This window comes from Eublepharis macularius, chromosome 4 (genome assembly GCF_028583425.1).
Source record: "Eublepharis macularius isolate TG4126 chromosome 4, MPM_Emac_v1.0, whole genome shotgun sequence".
NCBI classification, from domain to species: domain Eukaryota; kingdom Metazoa; phylum Chordata; class Lepidosauria; order Squamata; family Eublepharidae; genus Eublepharis; species Eublepharis macularius.
Window position 1 is genome coordinate 70,590,238 of NC_072793.1, and position 19,521 is coordinate 70,609,758.

Consider the following 19,521-nt stretch of genomic DNA (forward strand, 5'->3'; position numbering starts at 1 on the left):
CCCCCTGAAAAAAAGCCCTGGCCATTACAAATAAATATATGTCTGCTTTAGCTACCAAACATTTCCTGTATGGAAGGATGGGCAAAGAACAGGGATGGGGAAATATGTTTCAGAACCCAGTTTCTTGGGTGCTGCTTCACAGAAAGACGGGACAAGGAGATTGAGAAACACATTCCAGAGGCTTCTGAGGCATGTAGTGCTGCCCAACCTAAAATATAAGACCAGAACAAAGGTATAAAAACCACAACTGGAGGTACAAGAAATACTAATGTTCTGTTGAACAATAATGACAATTATTAAAGTGACAAGTGCTCTAATAAATATATTTGATAATTTTCAAAAATATATCTTAGAATAAATAGTCAGTAGAATCTCAGTAAACACAACAATACAATATAGGGATGGCTGAATAAAAGGTGTCAGTATAACAGTCCAAAATTGTATGTTCTTCTCTTTTACAAGTGGTGATGCCGAGGAAGACAAAGACCGAAGTTCAACAGGTGAGTATTCCGTTCATAATTAAGTAATTTGTTCTTTCTTTTGGATTCTTTCAGGTGGAGCTCTGAAGGTCCACCATCACCGTCATGGCTCCACCTGAAAGAATCCAAAAGAAAGAACAAATTACTTAAATATAAACGGAATATTCACCAATTGAACTTTGGTCTTCGTCTTCCTCGGCATCACCACCTGTAAAAGAGAAGAACATGCAATTTTGGACTGTTATACTGATACTTACCTTTTATTTGGCCATCCCCTATATTGTATTTTTGTGTTTACTGTGAGATTATTTATTCTAAGATATATTTTTGAAAATTATCAAATATATTTATTAAAGCACTTGTCACTTTACACTTTAACAATTGTCATTACTGTTCAATAGAATATTAGTATTTCTTGTACCTCCAGTTGTGGTTTTTCCACCTTTGTTCTGGTCTTTTGCACTGGAGAAGCTTCTTGCTTTGTTTTGAACAACCTAAAATATAAGGAAAGTTGCAATGGATGCACAAGAGAGATAGAGGTAGGACTATTAGGCATTTGGTATCATGGGCAACAGCCAATTTTATAAGCAAAATGAGATTTAAGAGTCCATAACATGTATCTCTATTGTGTTTCAGATAGTCTTGGTTATTATTTGTTTACTAGATCAAAAAGACATTCCCTTTTATTTCTGTAGTGTCTTAACTAAGAGTGTTCAAAGAGTGGTCAACTATACAACATAGTAATTGATGGCATATTTTTCAGGGCTCCCGGTGTTCCTCAGATGCTAATATGCTTGGGGAGATGATGTTTGGTTCTGTGGCCATGAGCTACAAAGGTTCAACCTTAAAAATCCATCAAATCCGGTAAGCCTTCTGATTGCAGAGCTTTCCCAAAAGATTTCATTTTGTTGACTTCAGATAATAACCCAGTACTCTCATAGGAGGAGACGTATCTCAGGTACACATTATTGTCACTATCGTCGTAGAAGACAGTTGAACAGTGTAGAAATGGCAAAATGAGGAGGGAAAATGGAATCATGTCCGCTGATCCTACACCATCTTCTCATCATTGATCAAAATTTTTGCCCATGGGCTTTGAATATATGATCTCTACCTTCCATTTTTGTAGTTGCATATCCAGAGCCTATGTGTATGCATACACAGACATTTATGCGCAAGTCCTGATCAACACGTGAAGGTCAGGGGTGGGCCCAGGAGGCCTGATCCTGTTTCTCCTCCTATGTGTTTGTTTCTTTTCTTTTTTTTTAATGTAATACCTTTTTTTAAGACCAGCACAATGACACATCAACAGCGCGAATTTTCGGGCTCACCAGTACTCTCCATCAACCATGTGTTTCTACATTGTTTGACATTTTTGTTGTCCTAGATTAAGAATACTGTCATGGGAATAAACCTTACTGAATAAGAGGGGACATAACTCTGAGTACGTTGCTTAGGATTGCTCCCTAAGATGCATAACGTTCCATTATGACCTGAACAAGAAGATACATGCCTGAAACTAAAGATATAGCACAAATTAGTTGCAGAATTTCAGACAGACATATGAGAAATATGAATAGAAAGGTCACTGAGTATTTACATTATAATGTATATTAAAGTTGTTGACCACTTTCATTCAGTGGAAAAGAGTAGAATATATTTAAAAATAAGTAACTGTGTTAACATACAACATCATTTCTGAGTGAGCTGAGGCTAAAATGATTTTTCAGTCATTGAGTAAAGAATAATTTCCTGTCTTGAGTTGTTCATGACTCTGATATCCTACTCAACAAACAAATGAAGAAGTATCTAATCCAATGCCCTTTTCTGCTTCGCAGTTCACCTCCACAGCTTATGTTAAGCAAAGTTTTTACAGCTCGAACTGGAAGTAGTATCTATGGAAGTTTAAACACGTGAGTGTCTTAGATGTAATATGTGAACTATATGTATTGTTTATTTGCTTGTTTGTTTTTTAGACTGCTTCTCTTCAGTTAAAAGCTTGAAACAGTTCATATCAATAATCAATTTACATTGGTGAAAATCATCAAAACATAATAAAAATCCAACAAAACAACAAATATACAGCATAATACAAAATACATAAAACCATACTAATCCCAGCCCTAGACTATAAAACCTTGCAGATGAACATCCTCTGCATTTGATAAGTGGATCTTCATTTGTATCCATTTTTGGTTCCCTGGTTTTGCTCCAGTTCAAGGCCATTTTAATCTAGGAGGAATATCCCGTTCTCCCCCCCCCCCCCGGTGAATTTGGATGCTTAACTGAGAATTTAGGAAGGCTGGCCCATGTGCTAGTGCAAGAAAGGTGCTTATTGAAAATAAAAGACAAATATTAATTTGGAAAGTAATTGGGAATTCTTTCTGAGAACTTTGTTTGTTTCTGATTGTCTGGCACCACTCTACTGTTGATAAGTTGCTACATGGCATAAGGCACAGTTTCTAAGATGGGAAAAGAAAATGAATGGGAAGGGATGGCATAGATTAAAAGGGTGAAGTGTTAGAGATGTCTCTTGTTTGGAACAGGAGGCCATTTGACTTTTTTGCTGTTCTAGTCATCTTTATATTGTGACAGGTGAAGAAGGAGATCATTCTAGGCTGCAGTTAATAATGTAGAGAAGCCATTTAAGATATGTAAAATTGGCTTCTGCACTTCATCTTGCCTGTCAACTTAAACAATTTTATTGCCCATAGATCTGAAAAGGAAAAAAAAGTATACAGATTATAGACAATAACAGAAACAAACTGCACTGTAACAAAATGCAAAAAACTATTCATTTCCTTTTTTCTTTTTTTTCTGTAGGCTTCAAGACAGCCTTGAGTTCATTAATCAGGACAGTAACATGCTAAAGCCAGATCACAGTACAATTATGAATGGACTACTTGGAAACATAAGTAATTAAAACCTTCCTTCTTGGGTTATTTGTCTGAAGACTTTGGAAGATCTGTTATTAAAAGCAAAACACATATAAACAAATAAATACTTCAAAGGAAATGAATGGGTTGAAGACTAAAATGTCTCATGATCTAAATGCGGATATAGTTTATGTCCAGGAACTCTGAAAACTGGAAAACTGTGTGCCTATTTGATGGACTAAAGAGAGCTAGTGATACCCATTCAGATCCTCATGGGGTGATAAGAAGGATACAGGGTTGGATCCCACCAGTCATTTTTACTGACTGAAGAGGGGGTGACTTTTGCTAGTCCTTCCCTTCTGCAGCAGATTTTCAACTTCCTCCACATACTGCTCCTGTGGGGTCCTCTGTTCCCTGTTTTTCAGGGGGTCTTCTGGGTTGGAGAGGGAGAGAGGCAAAGTATCATGCTCTGCTGACGGAAATCCCTCCATCAGTGGAGATTTTAGACAGGATCCAAGCCACAGTCCAATACAAAATGTAAACAAATATCCACTTATTGAAATGAACATGATTCTTATTTGATATTTGGTATCTGTACTTATTACATACCCCTCATATCAATTCTCCCATAGAGCATCTTTATTAACTACATTTTTAACATAATTACATGCAGAGGTTTCTATCTGCATATTGCAGATTTGTACTTTTAATAAGCATGCCTTTTCATTGTGTACACATCAAAGAACTTGCATTGGTAATCACATGGTTTGCATACTACGAAGTATGTCAGCCTTCCCTCATATGAGGGATTCAGAAGATGTGTCAGCAGGGAAAGGAAAACTTAGTACGCAGTTCAAAGTTCTTGTTTACAAAAAATATCTGTAGGATACTGGAGGATCAATTCACCTCTATGTTATTGTAATCCTCTTCCTAGCATGATGCAGAATATTAAGGGGAAAGGGCTAATTTGTGGCAGTTGGCATATTGGGCTTAAGGTCTGGCACATCAAATGTTTAGGAATCTTGGTTTCATTTAAATTAATATAACTTCATTGCTTGATATCAGCTGAACACGATTATAAATAAAGAAAAAGAAATGCATGAAGTGCATGTTAGATACCATTATTTTAGGCTTATAGAGCAAGATTCCGGTCCAGTAGCACCTTAAAGAACATCTAGATTTCCAGGGCATGAGTTTAAATCCCTAGAGGTATAAGACATTGTATAGAAATTTCACTAGCAAATCTTGTAGAAAATGTGTTGCTGTCCTTAGTGCCACATTTTCTACAAGTCTTGTGAACCTAAGACAATTAAATGATATCATCGTGCAATTGTAAGGTCTCTTTTAGATGGAGAATATGATTTTTAATTTTTTAATTGATTCCCCCCAATTAACTTGTAAGTTGACCTGCATGAAATCCACTAGTTCTAAATATCCTTAAACTAGATTGCAAATGTTGCCTTTGGGTTATTCAGTCTTTCATATCCTGTTTTGCTTTCCAAACTGTATGTGAATTTTCTAAACTGATCGTGGCCTTTGAGGCTACTAGATCAATATTCCATTGAAATCAGTGGAAATGGCTTCTAAATAATGTTTTATGACCATGATGTGAATTGCATTGAAAATCAAAGTGAGTTAGGTACCCAAATGCCTGGAAGGAACATTAATTAATGTTTATATGCTGTCTTGTTGCAGGGGTAGTGATCTCTGCCTGAATTTTCTATATGTCAAGTAGTGACATCCCTTTCTGGTTATTCATAATACTTATTATGATTTTTATTGCCAATTATTTTAAATGCAACTTGATAGACTTGAAAAATAAGCTTCATTGCTCTTGATTATTTCCACTGTTGTGTTTTGCAGCAATTAGGGGTGCCCTTATCCATGCAGGTGTTCCCTGATAGCCTAATTAATATTCCATAGTTGCCCTGTGCCAACAAACAGAGAAATATGATGTTCTTGTCAAAACACTTACCTTTCCAATTTAAATTTTTCATTTTCAAGGTCTTCTGTTTGAATATAATCATTTCAGAACAGGCACCCAAAGTTCATCTAATTAGTAGATCGCTCTTCAGACTGATGTCTTTGGCTACCTTGGCCCCATCAACTTAGCAGGGCTAAAAGGGTCAATCCATAAAGAACCAGTAGAGCACCAGTGGGATTATTTCATGTGTTCAAATGAACCATGTACTCTTAAACTATTTCTGTAATCAATATCACTCAGCTTGTAGGAACAGACTGGCTTTTAATAGCTGGCTAAAGATCAAGGGCATAAAACTTGTTTTTTATGCTTTGGCACACAGGTGTTTTCACCTCTCAAGTATATCTCAAGTTAACTAAAACAGAATCCTGATTACTGTACTGGTATTGCTTTTTGTCTCAGCAAGTTCTTCCCCATGTCCAACATATACATGAACACTAAACAAAACACAACCACCCCGAGTAACAGTAAGTGACACAATTCCTATAATAATTACTGCAAATAAAATACTCATTACTATTCACATTTTGCAAATGCAATAACTTACAGTCTATTAAGTCCTCTGCAAGGTATGCAGCACATCTACCCACACCTTCAATGTTAATCGCAGTGTAAGAAATCCAGTACAATTAAAGTTACAATGCTATAATCATAAAGAGGCCAACATATACATGAAGCAGATCCTGGTGGCTCATGCTCGTTGGTTCTCCACATTGTATCTTTACATCACACAAAACGTCTAGTCCTCACCATACTGATATACCATGAAGGGTAGGTTGCAGGCAGGAGCATGGTGACAGCCATAGGGCCAACATAGTAATGCTTTTGCAGACAAACACATGGCTAGATATTCAGTGGCCACAATAGGATACCCTGTCATTTCAGTTCACTGTTATACAAAGAGTTTAAAACTATATCTAGTAAACTCTTCTGGAATATTCGTAAGTGTGATAGTAGCCCAGGATGTGGTCCTCAAACCACTACAACTGCTGTGCTTATACTTCAGTGTTTTTCACTGGTTTATATCTGTTAAAAATATTGTGGATTATACAGCCCCTGTCCCCAGTGGCAGGATATTGAATGTATATTATGCTTGCAGATGGCTTGGAAATTAAATATTTAGTGCAAAAACACTCAAGTGAGTGATGTGAACAAGGATAAGCCAAATGTCTTGTTTAACGCTAGCAGACTTTCGCTAGTTCTAAAATATTATGAGCCCATCCACATCCAGTGCCTGCATTATTAGAATTTTATTGTAGTGTAAGGTGAAGTTACTGTACCAAGTATAGAAACATGTTAACTGGTTCCACCTCTTAACCAGTGCAATCCTAAACAGAGTTAATGGGCTTAGAAAGGTGTGCCTGGGACTGTACTGTATCTTACGTAATGGTGGGTATGTAAGTTCTTATTTTGCTGTTACAGGGAAGTGGGAATATTCAACTGTAATTTAGTGAAGGTATCCAGTGACCAGTAATAAATATTTCAAAGAGCAGACAGTACCCTTTGCATCTGTAATAAACCTTCAACAGAGTATGAGCCATTCATGAAAACTAGATTAGGTTATATTTCAAAGCCACGGAATATAAGTGTGAGGCAGAGCAAAAACGAAGTTAATATATAACCAGAACATTTCTAGCAAGTAAATTAAATAAAAAGAATACTTGTGACCCACTGATCCTTGCCAGGTCTTAATTTTAAAAGGTTACTGTGTGCTTACAGACGATACTGTGCACAAGTCATTTTTTTTCCCATTCCACCTACTTTTTGGAAGCAGTTAGTTCTCATTATTCCTTTTTTATTAACAAAAAATAAAGAGAAAATAAGAGTGTGCTTTGGTGACAAGTCTTTTAAATTCTGAAGCCCATGCACACATTTGAAAGCTCAGGTTGATTCAGGTACCCAGATACCTGTTGCTAATACAATTACTAATAAAAACTAACAGCCATATTCAAAAGAAATGTGTCCCATTTTATGTCGTGAAAACATTATGAAAGCACAGGAGAGTCTCCCTTGTTTTCTATTTGGACCTGATAATCTATCTTTACAGAGAGTCCTCTGTGTACACAGGATAAGGATTATGGCCATGGCATGGAATACATGTCCATTAGGGTTGCCAACTCGATTGGGGAAATTCCTGGAGATTCCTGGAGATCCCGGAGAGGGCATGGTTTGGGGAAGGGAGGGACCGTATAACTAGAGTCTCCAAAGCAACCATTTTCTCTTGAGAACTGATCTCTGTAGTTGGGAGACCAGTTGTAATTTCAGGCAATCTCCAGCTGCATCTGGAGGTTGGCAACCCTAATGTCCATATATGTCAGTGCAATATTAAGAAGATAGTTATGATTAACAAGTCGGAACTGCAAGAAATCACAGTAGGAAAAGGAAGATTTTATTAACATTATTTTTGTTGTGAATCAGTTGCTTGCACAGGTGTATGGGTTCAAAGGCAGGTTCCTTAGTCAGGTCCCTGTGCAGAACAGACCCTCCAATGGCTCCTTTGCTCATTCTCCTGCTGGAATAACAAGATCCGAGTCCAATAGCACCTTAAAGACCAACTAGATTTCCAAGTTACAAGTTTTCGAGAGTAAAAGCTCCCTTCATCAGATATCTGGGATCTGACAAAGGGAGCTTTGACTCTTGAAAGCTCATACTTTGGAAATCTAGTTGGTCTTTAAGGTGCAGTTGTATCCAGATCTTGTTCTTCTACTGCAGACCAACATGGCTACTAACCTGAAACTATACCCTGCTGGAGTTCAAGCATGTGCACTGCTGCCAGTGTTTTTTATTCCTTTTTATTCTGACAGTGCACTGCGATACGGGAAGTTCTAAAGCAATTAGCTGCTGTTCCTTCATTGTACCAAATAAGCGCTGAGGCAGCTGAGACCCTTGGGATGTGGCAAGAGATTTGGGATTTACAGAGTTGAGCAAATCAAGTGTGTGGGATAAGAGGGGTAGGCAGGCAGCCCAGCAAGTGAGAGAAATCCTACTGGGGGTCATAAGGAGGGTAGGTTTGGAGGGACCAACCTGCCCGTCTGAGCTAAGTACAGAGAGGCATGCTGAAGAGATGAGTGGGCAGAGAGGCCCTTGAATAAAGGTAGTGAGACCAAATCACTCCCTCTTTGGAACCTTGTAGGGCAGTAAACTATCCCAGAAGTGCTGGGCTCCCTGTTATTTGAGCACTGTGTGAAATAAGTGTGGTTTTGCTATGTTTGCGGGTCTGCATTTATGTTGGCTTATCTTTTTTTGTTCCCTCCCACAGATGCTGTTCTGCTTTACTAACCTCATTCTTTCATATGTATTTTACATTTTGCCATGTAGGTTTTTCACAGCTTTGCAGCCCTAGGCGGGCATTCTCTGAACAAGGTCCGCTCCGCCTGATCCGGAGCGCCTCTTTCTTTGCAGGTTTGCTATGTGCTGTGTGGGTAGTCTAGTTGGTGTAACAAAGCTGAGTGGATTTTGTAGCTTGGCCTTGGAAATAAAATACATTTTAAAAATCTCAAAGATCAGTCCCAGTGGGATAGGTCAGAAAAGACACGTGATGTATTAAGAATTTCAAGGAACCTTACATGACCCCTCATTTCAAATCCTAGTAATAATTTCCAAATTCCTGACCATCCATGCTTGTCATTGGATATTCAGGAGTTGGTCTAATTTGAATTCCATTATAAAAATACAATCTTTTGCCATTCCTATAAACCAGTAACAATCTTTTTTTTTTTTTTACTTGCAATAACTGGCTTTTATTTCCATGGCTGATTTAGCCCCTCCCCCAATCTGAACAATTTGTAACTTCTAAATTATTACAATCAAGAAGAAACTTTTGACCTGGTTGATGAAATCCTAGCTTTGTTGAAGTTGTTAGCATGGCTAGGATTTTGCCTCTCTGCAGTAAGGGCTGGCTGCAAATGCAGATTGCTTCTTGCTTAGTTGAAAAAGCAGTAGAGGTCCAAACTTACATCCTATCTGCCCTAGAGCACCCATTGTACAGCTGTTTTCTTCTTTAGTATCTGCTTATAACTTGCATTGAGTGCTTTTGCTCCATGACTAACTTTTGCATTGAAATAAAGAGGTGGGCTTGAGTAAAATCTATCTGAGCACTCGTACGATCAAACGTTCTTGGCTTGATCAGCTTTGCAGCCTTTCTTGGTGACGGGTGTGTGTGTGTGCTGTGTTGTTATTTTCAAACTCCTAAATGAATGCAGCAAATTAGCATGATTTATTCGAATAATTAAATGGAGCACTACAAAGCCAAAGAGACATTTCATATTCTCATGCTAACTGGTAACCTTATCTTCATAGTTCACAGCAACCCTATGGACATGCCTGGGAGGGAATTGAATGAAGACAGAGATAGTGGAATTGCAAGATCTGGTAATGTAGTGAACAAAATGTAATATCTTTAAATGAACTCTTCCTGCTGCATATTATTTTGTAACTAAAGTATTACCTGTTGCTTCTTCTTGATCTCTCAAAATACAAGACCTTAAGGTATTTTCTCTTCCATGAATATTTTTGTTTAAAACATTATTTCTAAAAATATTAGTAAATAATATGTCATATATGAGTATCTTTGAGGCTTATATCCAGAAAAGTGATGTTTAATCACAAATCTTCAGTATGCAAAGGGAATTTTTGTACATGCATTATTATTACTCTCTGTGGCAATTTTATGTGTAGGGTGCTTTTTAATTCTTATTCCATTCTCACAACAAGTCTTAGACTGGGTCATTAATACTGAAGATTTTATAGAGTAGCAACTAAGAATTAGAACCTACAGTCTGTTTGAGCTGCAGATATTTGCACAAGGATTGCAGATCTTCTCTGCCAATCCAACAAGTGATATATTATGTTCCTTGGTATTAAATATAAGCAAAAATGGCAGGCTGAATACATGGGACCTTCCTTTCTCATGTCTTCGTTCTGGAAAATGAACACATTTAGGAGACGGATGCTCTCACTACTGCTGGCATCACCATATAAATCCAAAATACTGTTTCGAAAAGTTTTTTTAAGTTATTTTAAATTTTAAAAAGGTTTTTTCCTTCTGTTCTTTGTTACAGCATCTCTCAGCAGCCTGCTTATTACTCCATTTCCTTCTCCGGGTTCTTCACTAAACAGAAGCTGTGCTGGCAGTTACCAACGGCGTTTGCGTCGCAATCAGACAACCAGCTTAGAGAATGGGGTCTTCCCTAGATGGTAAGCTGTAATGTATGGCTGACAGGAAGCATAGTTTTCAGATTCACACATGACATTGGTGTATTTTGTCAAAGTCTTGCAAGTTCTTTAAGATCTAGTATGTATTGAATTTTAAGGGTGTTGTGATTCGTTTTCGTTTTCGCAGCCATGCCGGACGCTCCTCTCGGCAGGTCCGAGAAGAAGCGACCGAGCCGCCTGGCCGGGCGGCTGATCTGCAAAGGTTAGCCCCCAGACTCTCAGGCAGGGAGTCTGAGTCCGGGGCGCGGCGGGAAGAGCCCTCTGACAGATCGAGGCAGGGGGTAAATTGCCTGTTTGTCCCTATGGAGGCTGGCAGACGAGCGCAGCACCTAGTGTGCTGCCGGGCTATGGAAAACGGCAAGGAACAGGATTAGGCGAAAGCCTGCAAGTAAGCGAATCCCTTCTGTTACTACAAGCGTATGTGAGGAGTGGGGGGGTCTGAAGGTTAGAAGACTCGGATTTCTCCCCCCCCCCCATAGAGTCTCGGAAGATTGGCGGTTCCCCCCCCCCTAAAAGGGCAGCGAAAAAGCAGAGTCCTGCTCTTGGCAAGTCAGTTACGGCTGCCTTGCAGAGGGGCGAGACGCTTGAGGAACTGATTAAAAGAGCGGTTATGGAAGCCATAAAACCCTTTGTTGACAAGCTGAATGAAACAGATCAAAGGGTGGGCTTAATTGAAAGCGATGTGAAAGCCATTAAAGAAGCAGCGGGGGGGGGCAGAGAAGTCTGCCCGGGAAAGTGCGTCACTTACGAAAGCAACGAACAGGGAATTAAAGTTGGTGGAAAACCAGCTGATCGGACTGCAAGTGGAGCGAACACAAACCATTTTGCGTCTCCAGAATGTTAAAGAGGAGGAAAATGAGGATTTGTGGGCTCTCGCCTCGGAACTTTTAGCGACACCCGCGAGGGCAACTAAAGAAGAAGTGAAAAGCGCCATTTTGGGAGTCCGTTGGGCATCTTCAAAATATGCAATGAAGCAGCAGCTGCCTCACGAGATTGTTATCGAGTTTTCATCTAAGAGGGTCCGGGACAGTATCCTATATAATTCATACAATGCGGAATTGGACTTTCTGGGAAATAAAGTCAAGATATTGAAGGACGTTCCATTTTTAGTTCGGAAACGAAGATTTAAGTACAAGAAGTTGGCAGCTCTTTTGAGGGAACGTGACATAAAGTACAAATGGCTACTCCCGGAAGGAATCGGGTTTAGTTATAAAGATCAAGCTCACAAGATTAATTCGGAAGATCAGCTAAGGGATTTTGTGGATAAAAATCCAGAATTTGGACCAGACACCAAGCAAAAAGAAGAGGATCCGAAGCCTGAAGGGAGGGGGGAGGCAATGAGCGCTCTGGCGGTAGCTGCGCAGAGGGAATTGCGTCCGAGGCCCAGGGGAGGGAAAAAGATTTAATTTGAACTGTAATTTGTAATTTGTATGATCAACCACTCCGTCACTACTTTATTAAGCTATTTTTTTTTACTATGGCAGTATGAAGGGAAAGCATTGAAATGTAGCGTTTAGTGTTTGTAGGTTACCTTCCCCTTTTTTTCCCACCCCCCCTTCCCTTTCTCTTTTTTCTCCCTTCTTTCCCTTCCCTTGTGCTATTGTAGTCTTTTGTAGTTACTGTCATTGTAGTTTTGTATGTTAGATATTGAAAAATAAAAAAATTATAAAAAAAAGAATTTTAAGGGTGTTGTATTTTAATATATAAAGTTCTGTTCTGAGTTTTTTTGGTGTAACTTTTAAACTGTAAAACTTGTACTAGAGATGTGAAGGATTCGAAATACCCCATCACAAACTATATCTGTATGACTGCTCTTCATGCATTAGAATTCAGTTCTGATGTACATGGAACCAAATTTAGTTAGAATCGAGTTGTTAGTCTAGTTCGAATTGTACCTTCATAATATTTATTGCAGTTTATGGGATAAATGTCTCAATTAGGAGACAAGATGTGGAATAATACAGGAAAAAAGAAAGAGTTCACACACTAAGTGAAAGCCAAGCATATGAGTGTGTGATTACATGACTGATTCAATCACTTGGTCGCCTATCTGAATATATTATTGGATTACGTAATAAACTGCTGATATCAACTGTCTAGTGATAACTGCAGTTATCAAGAGGAATTTATGGGTTTAACATTACATACCTTACATGTAAACACATGAAACCAAACCCAGTCTGTTTGCAGTAGCTTCACAGTGTACCAGAGAGAGACTGTTTCTCGAAGAAAAAATCCCATTGATAATAAATGCCTGGCAAAACTTGTACAAATATGAGCTTGTCACCAAAGACTTATTTCTGTGCTTTTGAATAAATTCTAAATATAGCTATAATAATAAAGATGATCTTTTACTGATCACTGAATGTGCTGAAATTCTATTTATGCAGTAGTTGGAAGCATTTTGGAAGCAATTAATTAGACCAGCTTTTTATTTCTCTGAAGGTCTGTAGAAGAAAGTTTTAACTTGTCAGATGACAGCTCCAGCCCGAACCCAGGAATTGTCAGGAAAAAGAAAATAGCCATCGGGGTGATATTCTCACTTTCAAAGGATGAAGAGGAAAACAGCAAATTTCATGAGTTCTTTTTTTCCCACTTCCCCCTCTTTGAAACCCACATGAACAAACTGAAGAGTGGGATAGAACAGGTAAATATTGCCCCTGCCACCTCTTTGAATTGATATTCTCATTTTAAATACCTAATTGCCTGTATACTGACAGGTCAGATTAAGTGATACCGTATTAAATAAGGGCTGCTTATCCCAAGTGTGAATGAAGCATGCTTGGTGTCTAAGCAGTTATAGTTTTGGGGTGGGGCCCTTAGTTTGGTAGCGCACCTCACCCCTTTTTGTGCTCAGTTCAATTTCTGGCATGTGTAGTATAAGAATATTGTGTAAGAAGACTATGAACAACAGCTGTTTGTGGCTTTGGACAGTTCCTGTCAGTCACAGCAAACAATACCAGACTAGATACAATAATGAGTCTGACTGATAATAAGAAATTTTCACATGTTCATATGGTTTCTTATCCCAAATCTTTAATTCCATGAACTTGTAAATTTATCCTCTATCTTACTTTCTCATATCACAGTCAGAGAATACTAGGAGGTAATACCTTTGCCTACCTGAAGTAACGAATAATGCACCACTTACCTAGGAGAGTTAGGATATGGGAAGCATTCCCTTGGTTCTCGCAATGCAGGCACACCACATAATGTCCAGTTTATGTAATTCTCTCCCTAAAAAGGTAAAATGCAGTTGCATAGATGCCAGATTGGCACAAGCTGATGTTGGGATGAGAACCTGCATCACATGTGGTATTGAGTGGGCATTAAGTTGTCCTGAAGGGTGATATAAAAATCAAATGTTGTTGTTGTTGTTGTTGTTATATAGATGGGGGATGGTTCTACCATTCTTCTTTTAAGCAGAGACTCTTACTGACCAATACATGTCTGAATTAGGCCTATTCCCAGTCTTAAGCTCCATTGAAGACAGTGGGACCCATGAAATAAGCAAGCATAACATTATGCTGTTAACTGCTTGCTCTAAGATAACAACAGAAGTTAGAATAGTGAGCCATATTACTTACAGAATTTTTTCTCACTTGTAACTAAATTCCCCTTGAGCCTTACCCCTTACTCATGTAACAAATCTTAGCACAAAATTTTAAGTAGTATTTACTAAGTACAGAAAGAAGAATTTGTCATCAGTTTGAGATTTAAACACTTAATCATTATGAAAAACTTTGGGACATTCCTTAGCTTTTTACAAGCTACAGTGTGGGAAAGAAACACAATGCAAATACATGTGTCTCACGTATTTCTTCTTTTGATATGAAACTTGGCAAGTGATCAGTGTTTATCACAGTACAAAAAATGTTTGCCAATCTTGGTGCTCCTTCCATATATCATAGCACATGACTTTGTTTTTCATTTGCTGTTGCCATGCCTAATGTGGGTTATCTGTTAACAATTGTTTTCAAGGCTATGAAAATGAGCCGCCGATCAGCAGATAGTAGCCAGAGGAGTTTGGCATATAACAGGATTGTAGATGCCTTAAATGAATTCAGGTGAGTTTGCTTCCAAACTTTTGTTACCAGGCATTGAGTGTTTCTCTTAGCATCAATTGCAGCGTTTCCAAGCCCTGAAATAAATACATTTGTTTAAGCCTGTTATCTATTAACTGAGATTTATAGCAACAGTGCGTGTGGTAGGGTGGGTAATGATTAGAATATTGAGCTTGAACACTGAAAGCCAGGTTCAAATCCTTGATCATCTGTGGAAGTTCTTCAGGTGACTTTAGGCATGTCACTTCACTCAGCCTAGTCTGCTTCCCAGTTGGGCCATGAAGCTGAGTTCATTGGAGTAATTGTGGGATACAACATTTTAAAAAAAGATGAACAAAATTTTAATAGCATCATACAGTATAGGGGAGGAGTGACTTTCAGATATGTGAACCTTATTCAGTGACTAAGGGCCAAGCTACACATGACGAATGACGCTTGAACGGCAAGTGGATTGAGTGGAGGGCAAGTGAACAGGGAGAAATACACTTGCCATTCAAGTGTCATTAGTCATGTGTAGCTTGGCCCTAAGTAATCAACTACAGTAATCAACTCCATTTTGGGAGAGAATGCATATTGCCCTATTGTATATCTTGAAAGCTATAGAAGAATAAAATGTGTTGGGTCCAGGTGCCATTTTGGTTGAAGGAAGGAACTTCCCTTACTGGACAGGACTTTCTCATCCCTCCTTTTACAGCCTGAAATGCTGATACTGGAGTACGGGGGACCCTAAGGAATAGTATGAGGGCTGAATAAGATGAAGATTATTTTATTTAGGACAGCTTTTAAATGTATTCTGTGCTTTAATTGTTTTTATTGTTGTTGTTTTGAGATTTTACATTGTAAGCTGCCTCGAGCACTTCTGGAGAAAAAGGGGCTGATAAATGTTTTAAATAAATAAAAGGTTTGCAGTGGGGGGAGTGAATAGGTAAAATTTGCCACTTCCTTCCATTAGCAGAAATGTACTGCTGGTTCCAACCATTTCAAGTTTCTTTTCAAATAATCCCAATTCACTTCAGTCAAGAGATACTGCGTGTGGCAGAATTTCTGTGAAAACAGCAGTAGATAGTGTTAAAGATAAAACAACACATCAGAAATACTTTTTGAACTAAAGCATGCAGCCTGTTTGCAAATGCAATTGCCTTAATTAACACAACTTGCTATGCTCATTTTTATGGATGTAGTTGACATAGAAGTATGATGTTCCCTCATCCTTAAACAACAGAAATGGCACCAGAGGTTTTTTTTTTTTTAATTCCATAAATAACACATACGTTTATTTACTTTAGAGGGAAAATGTCAGGAGAAATCAGGGGTTGAAAATTTCTGAAATAATTCAACATATGTAAGAAGTGAAAATCAGTACATGCACAGATCAGTTCTTATGCTCTTCACAGATATTTAAAGGCTTCTGTTTTGAGGCTGTTTCTCCTTTGTTTTTTCCCAAGCCCTCTAATATACTTTCTTTTAGCATTGTCTTTCTGTTTTGAGGCTGTTTCTCCTTTGTTTTTTCCCAAGCCCTCTAATATACTTTCTTTTAGCATTGTCTTTCTCTTCAGGAGTTAGAAATGCTGGTACCCACTTTCTAGTACCCCAATCCCCTTCTCTTCACATACCAAGTGCTTTCCTTCACTCATTAACTGAATCTGAAGGTCTCCACAGGCAGTTTCCAACCACACCTAATCTCTTCACTCTCCAAAGCTACCTCCCTGTTTGACTAGGTAGAGAAAACCTCTCCCCCCTTTTCTATCTCCCCCCTCCCTTTTTTTGGGGCTGTTTGGGAATCTGCACCTACTTCCCAAACCTCCTTGCCAACTTTCCCCAGTTCTCCTGCCAGTGTTAAAACTGCTCTCTGTTTGGACTCTGTCTCCCAACTCTTCATACTCAATCTCTCTCAGGTAGGACTGAAAACAGACCTTTCTCTTTCCAGCTTATGCTACCCAATCAGTTGGAGTAGCCTCTGATTCTGTGAGGGATTAACCCTTAACAGTCCTGCAGCTGTGTATACAGAACTTTCAGGCTTTTTAAAAGTGCAGCCTTTCACAACAAGATAAACATTTTCTTTTATTCTATTGCTGCCTATGGCCGAGTCAGGGGAGCCCCGTGAGCCCGCGAATAACTGACACCACACCAGAGGTTGGGATAAAACAGGCCACAACTTTATTAACAGCATTGAGGAGTATTGGCGCAGCATAAGGATCAGATCCCCCAAAATAGCATCAGCTGACCCGCCTGTCAGCTGATGGACCCCAGCCCCCCCAGCTGCCAGCTGAGGGGGGGGACCGAGGAGTGGCATTAAGGGGGAGACCACCCGGTGTACACCCTTTGGTGACTCCCCTGCCACCTGGAAGTGAGGCGCCTTGGCAGCCCCCGAGCTGGGCATGCCCCACCATGCCTCACCTCCAAGATTCCTTATGGGAATCCCCTCCATGGGGGGCCTGAGCCTTAGGCCCTGACCCCCCAAAAATGGGATCTGACCCCATGCCCACTGCCTACAAGTTGTGACAAAAGGAACAACAACAGCAAAAGGGGACGGGTGGGTGGGTGTCCCGGAGCCGCGCCGAGCCGAAGTGGAGGGGGGCGGGACCGGCCGCGGGTTAAATACCCGACTGCCGGACCAGAGGGGAACCCGCGGCCAGTCAGGCCCCGCCCCCCCGTCCACCACCCGGGCCGCTCCTGATTGGGCGGCCGGGGTTTGAACGGATTGGTCGAGGGCCCGCCCAAGGCATGCTGGGCGAGCCCTCGAACATGGCGGCCGGCCCGGGCCCCCGTGCTCCCCCCGGCTGCCGGCAGCAAACAGGACCCCAGGTGAGTCTGGGGTCTCCGCTTGCTGCCTATGGCCGAGTCAGGGGAGCCCCGTGAGCCCGCGAATAACTGACACCACACCAGAGGTTGGGATAAAACAGGCCACAACTTTATTAACAGCATTGAGGAGTATTGGCGCAGCATAAGGATCAGATCCCCCAAAATAGCATCAGCTGACCCGCCTGTCAGCTGATGGACCCCAGCCCCCCCCCAGCTGCCAGCTGAGGGGGGGGGATCGAGGAGTGGCATTAAGGGGGAGACCACCCGGTGTACACCCTTTGGTGACTCCCCTGCCACCTGGAAGTGAGGCGCCTTGGCAGCCCCCGAGCTGGGCATGCCCCACCATGCCTCACCTCCAAGATTCCTTATGGGAATCCCCTCCATGGGGGGCCTGAGCCTTAGGCCCTGACCCCCCAAAAATGGGATCTGACCCCATGCCCACCGCCACAAGAGCCCACCGGGCTCTCCGCCAACACTCCTAAGGCTGTAGCCATTCCAGCAGGCCGTCCCTCAGGTCCTGCAGCCAGATGTCCTGCCCCCAACTTGACAGGTGAACCCCGTCGGCCCGGAAAAGGGGGGCCAGTCGGTATGAGATGTCCCAGTGGGTGATCAAAAGACCCCGGTTATCCAGGATATGCCGGCTCATGGCATGAGCGAGTCTCTGCCTGATCCCATCGACCTTCTTGGGACAGCGGGCCCCCCGCCAAACCCGCCTCTGAAGCAGGTCCGACCAGAGGAATGTAGTCCCAGGAAACAGGTCCCGTAGGAAGTCGAGGTCTGCACACATGGAGTGCTTCAAATCGGGGCCCTCACGCCTGCCCAGGTCATTCTCCCCCAGCTGGATCACGATAGCGTCTGGTGCTCTCTCCCGGCGGATCTGCTGCTGAAGCATCGGAACCAAGGCCTCCCAGAGCATTCCCCGCACACCCAGCCAGCGAATCTGCAAGCGGTCCTCCAGTCCCAGGTGTCGCCCCCAGCCTGATGATTCCGCGTATTTCCCGGCCCAATGCACGATGCTGTGCCCGCAGATCCAGACGGTCTTCCTAGGCGCTGCAAGGTAAAACATATAGACACCTGGGATTAGAGAGATACCCCGCCGGCCGGCCGGATATATGAGCGGAAAGCCCGAGACCGCCATTGGCCGATGGCCTGAATGGCGGAGCTGGGAAGGCCCACGCCGTGTGCCACTGTGGCAGCCCCGATGCAGAAAGAGTGCGTGCAAAACTCAGCCGGGGGGAGCCCGGCCGCCTGCAAGCTGGATCGCAGGACGGCCACCAGCTGGAAACGGGTAAGGGGGGAGCCGTCCTTGTGAATCAAGAACGGCCCCAGTTGGGGCGGCCGAATGTTCCGGTAGGCCCCGACAGCCCGCACCGGGCACAAGAGCTGATCCCCGCACTCATTCAGGGAGATGGTGTGGCCCTTGCCCCGTTGGTCCGTCTTGGAGCGGCGCACCCTAAGGGAGACCCTGCGGGGGGACCAGGAGACGTCGCCGATCTCCAGGGCCCGGCCAGACTGATCCTGGCGGGAACCGGACACCAGCTCACTGACCCTGAAGGCCCCGAAAAACGCCAGGGTAAAGGCCGCCCGGAAAAGAAGGGCCTCGAAAGTGGACCAACAGAGGATAGGGACCTGCCGCAAGATCCCCCCAAGGATGGCTAGGGTGATGGGCCGCCTCCGGTCAGGGGAGGAGGGGGCCAGGCGCGCCCAGCCCTCCACGGCCCGCCGAGCGATGAAGCTATCGCACGGGTCCGGGAAGCCGGCAGCCTTGCTGAAAAAGGATATCGCGGCCATGTCCCCTTTTATGGTCCTGGGGGCCCGCCCGAGGCCCCGCAGGTGGTCCAAATAGCGGAGCACCAATTCCTGCGAGGCTGGCCAAGTCGCCCGCGCCCCCAACCCCTGAGCGAAGGCTGAGAATCTTGCCACCGCTGCCGTGTAGGCCCGGAGCGTCGACGCCGCTACCGAGCCTAATACCCCCTGCATTATGGAGTCACGCCAATCCGCCACAGCTCCTCCGGGAATGGGTCGGGGGTGTGATGAGCCTCCGGTGCCAGTGCGAAGAACCTCTCCATCTGGAAGCGAGACAACGCGTCTGCCAGGCCGTTATC

The 19,521-nt window shown here is 42.2% G+C and overlaps 1 protein-coding gene across 2 annotated transcripts in view; it reads left to right on the plus strand.

The window, feature by feature from the left end:
• FNIP1 (folliculin interacting protein 1) overlaps positions 1–19,521 on the plus strand; it is a 125,111-nt gene that overhangs the window by 71,061 nt on the left and 34,529 nt on the right. Inside the window, exons 4-11 of one of the 2 annotated variants that reach the window (XM_054976204.1) lie at positions 1,243–1,343; positions 2,318–2,392; positions 3,303–3,394; positions 8,655–8,738; positions 9,636–9,707; positions 10,397–10,532; positions 12,996–13,197; positions 14,532–14,617. In XM_054976204.1, coding sequence (XP_054832179.1) covers positions 1,243–1,343; positions 2,318–2,392; positions 3,303–3,394; positions 8,655–8,738; positions 9,636–9,707; positions 10,397–10,532; positions 12,996–13,197; positions 14,532–14,617 — 848 coding nt within the window. The remainder of the gene's footprint in view (positions 1–1,242; positions 1,344–2,317; positions 2,393–3,302; positions 3,395–8,654; positions 8,739–9,635; positions 9,708–10,396; positions 10,533–12,995; positions 13,198–14,531; positions 14,618–19,521) is intronic. The other variant, XM_054976205.1, reaches the window with a different exon arrangement.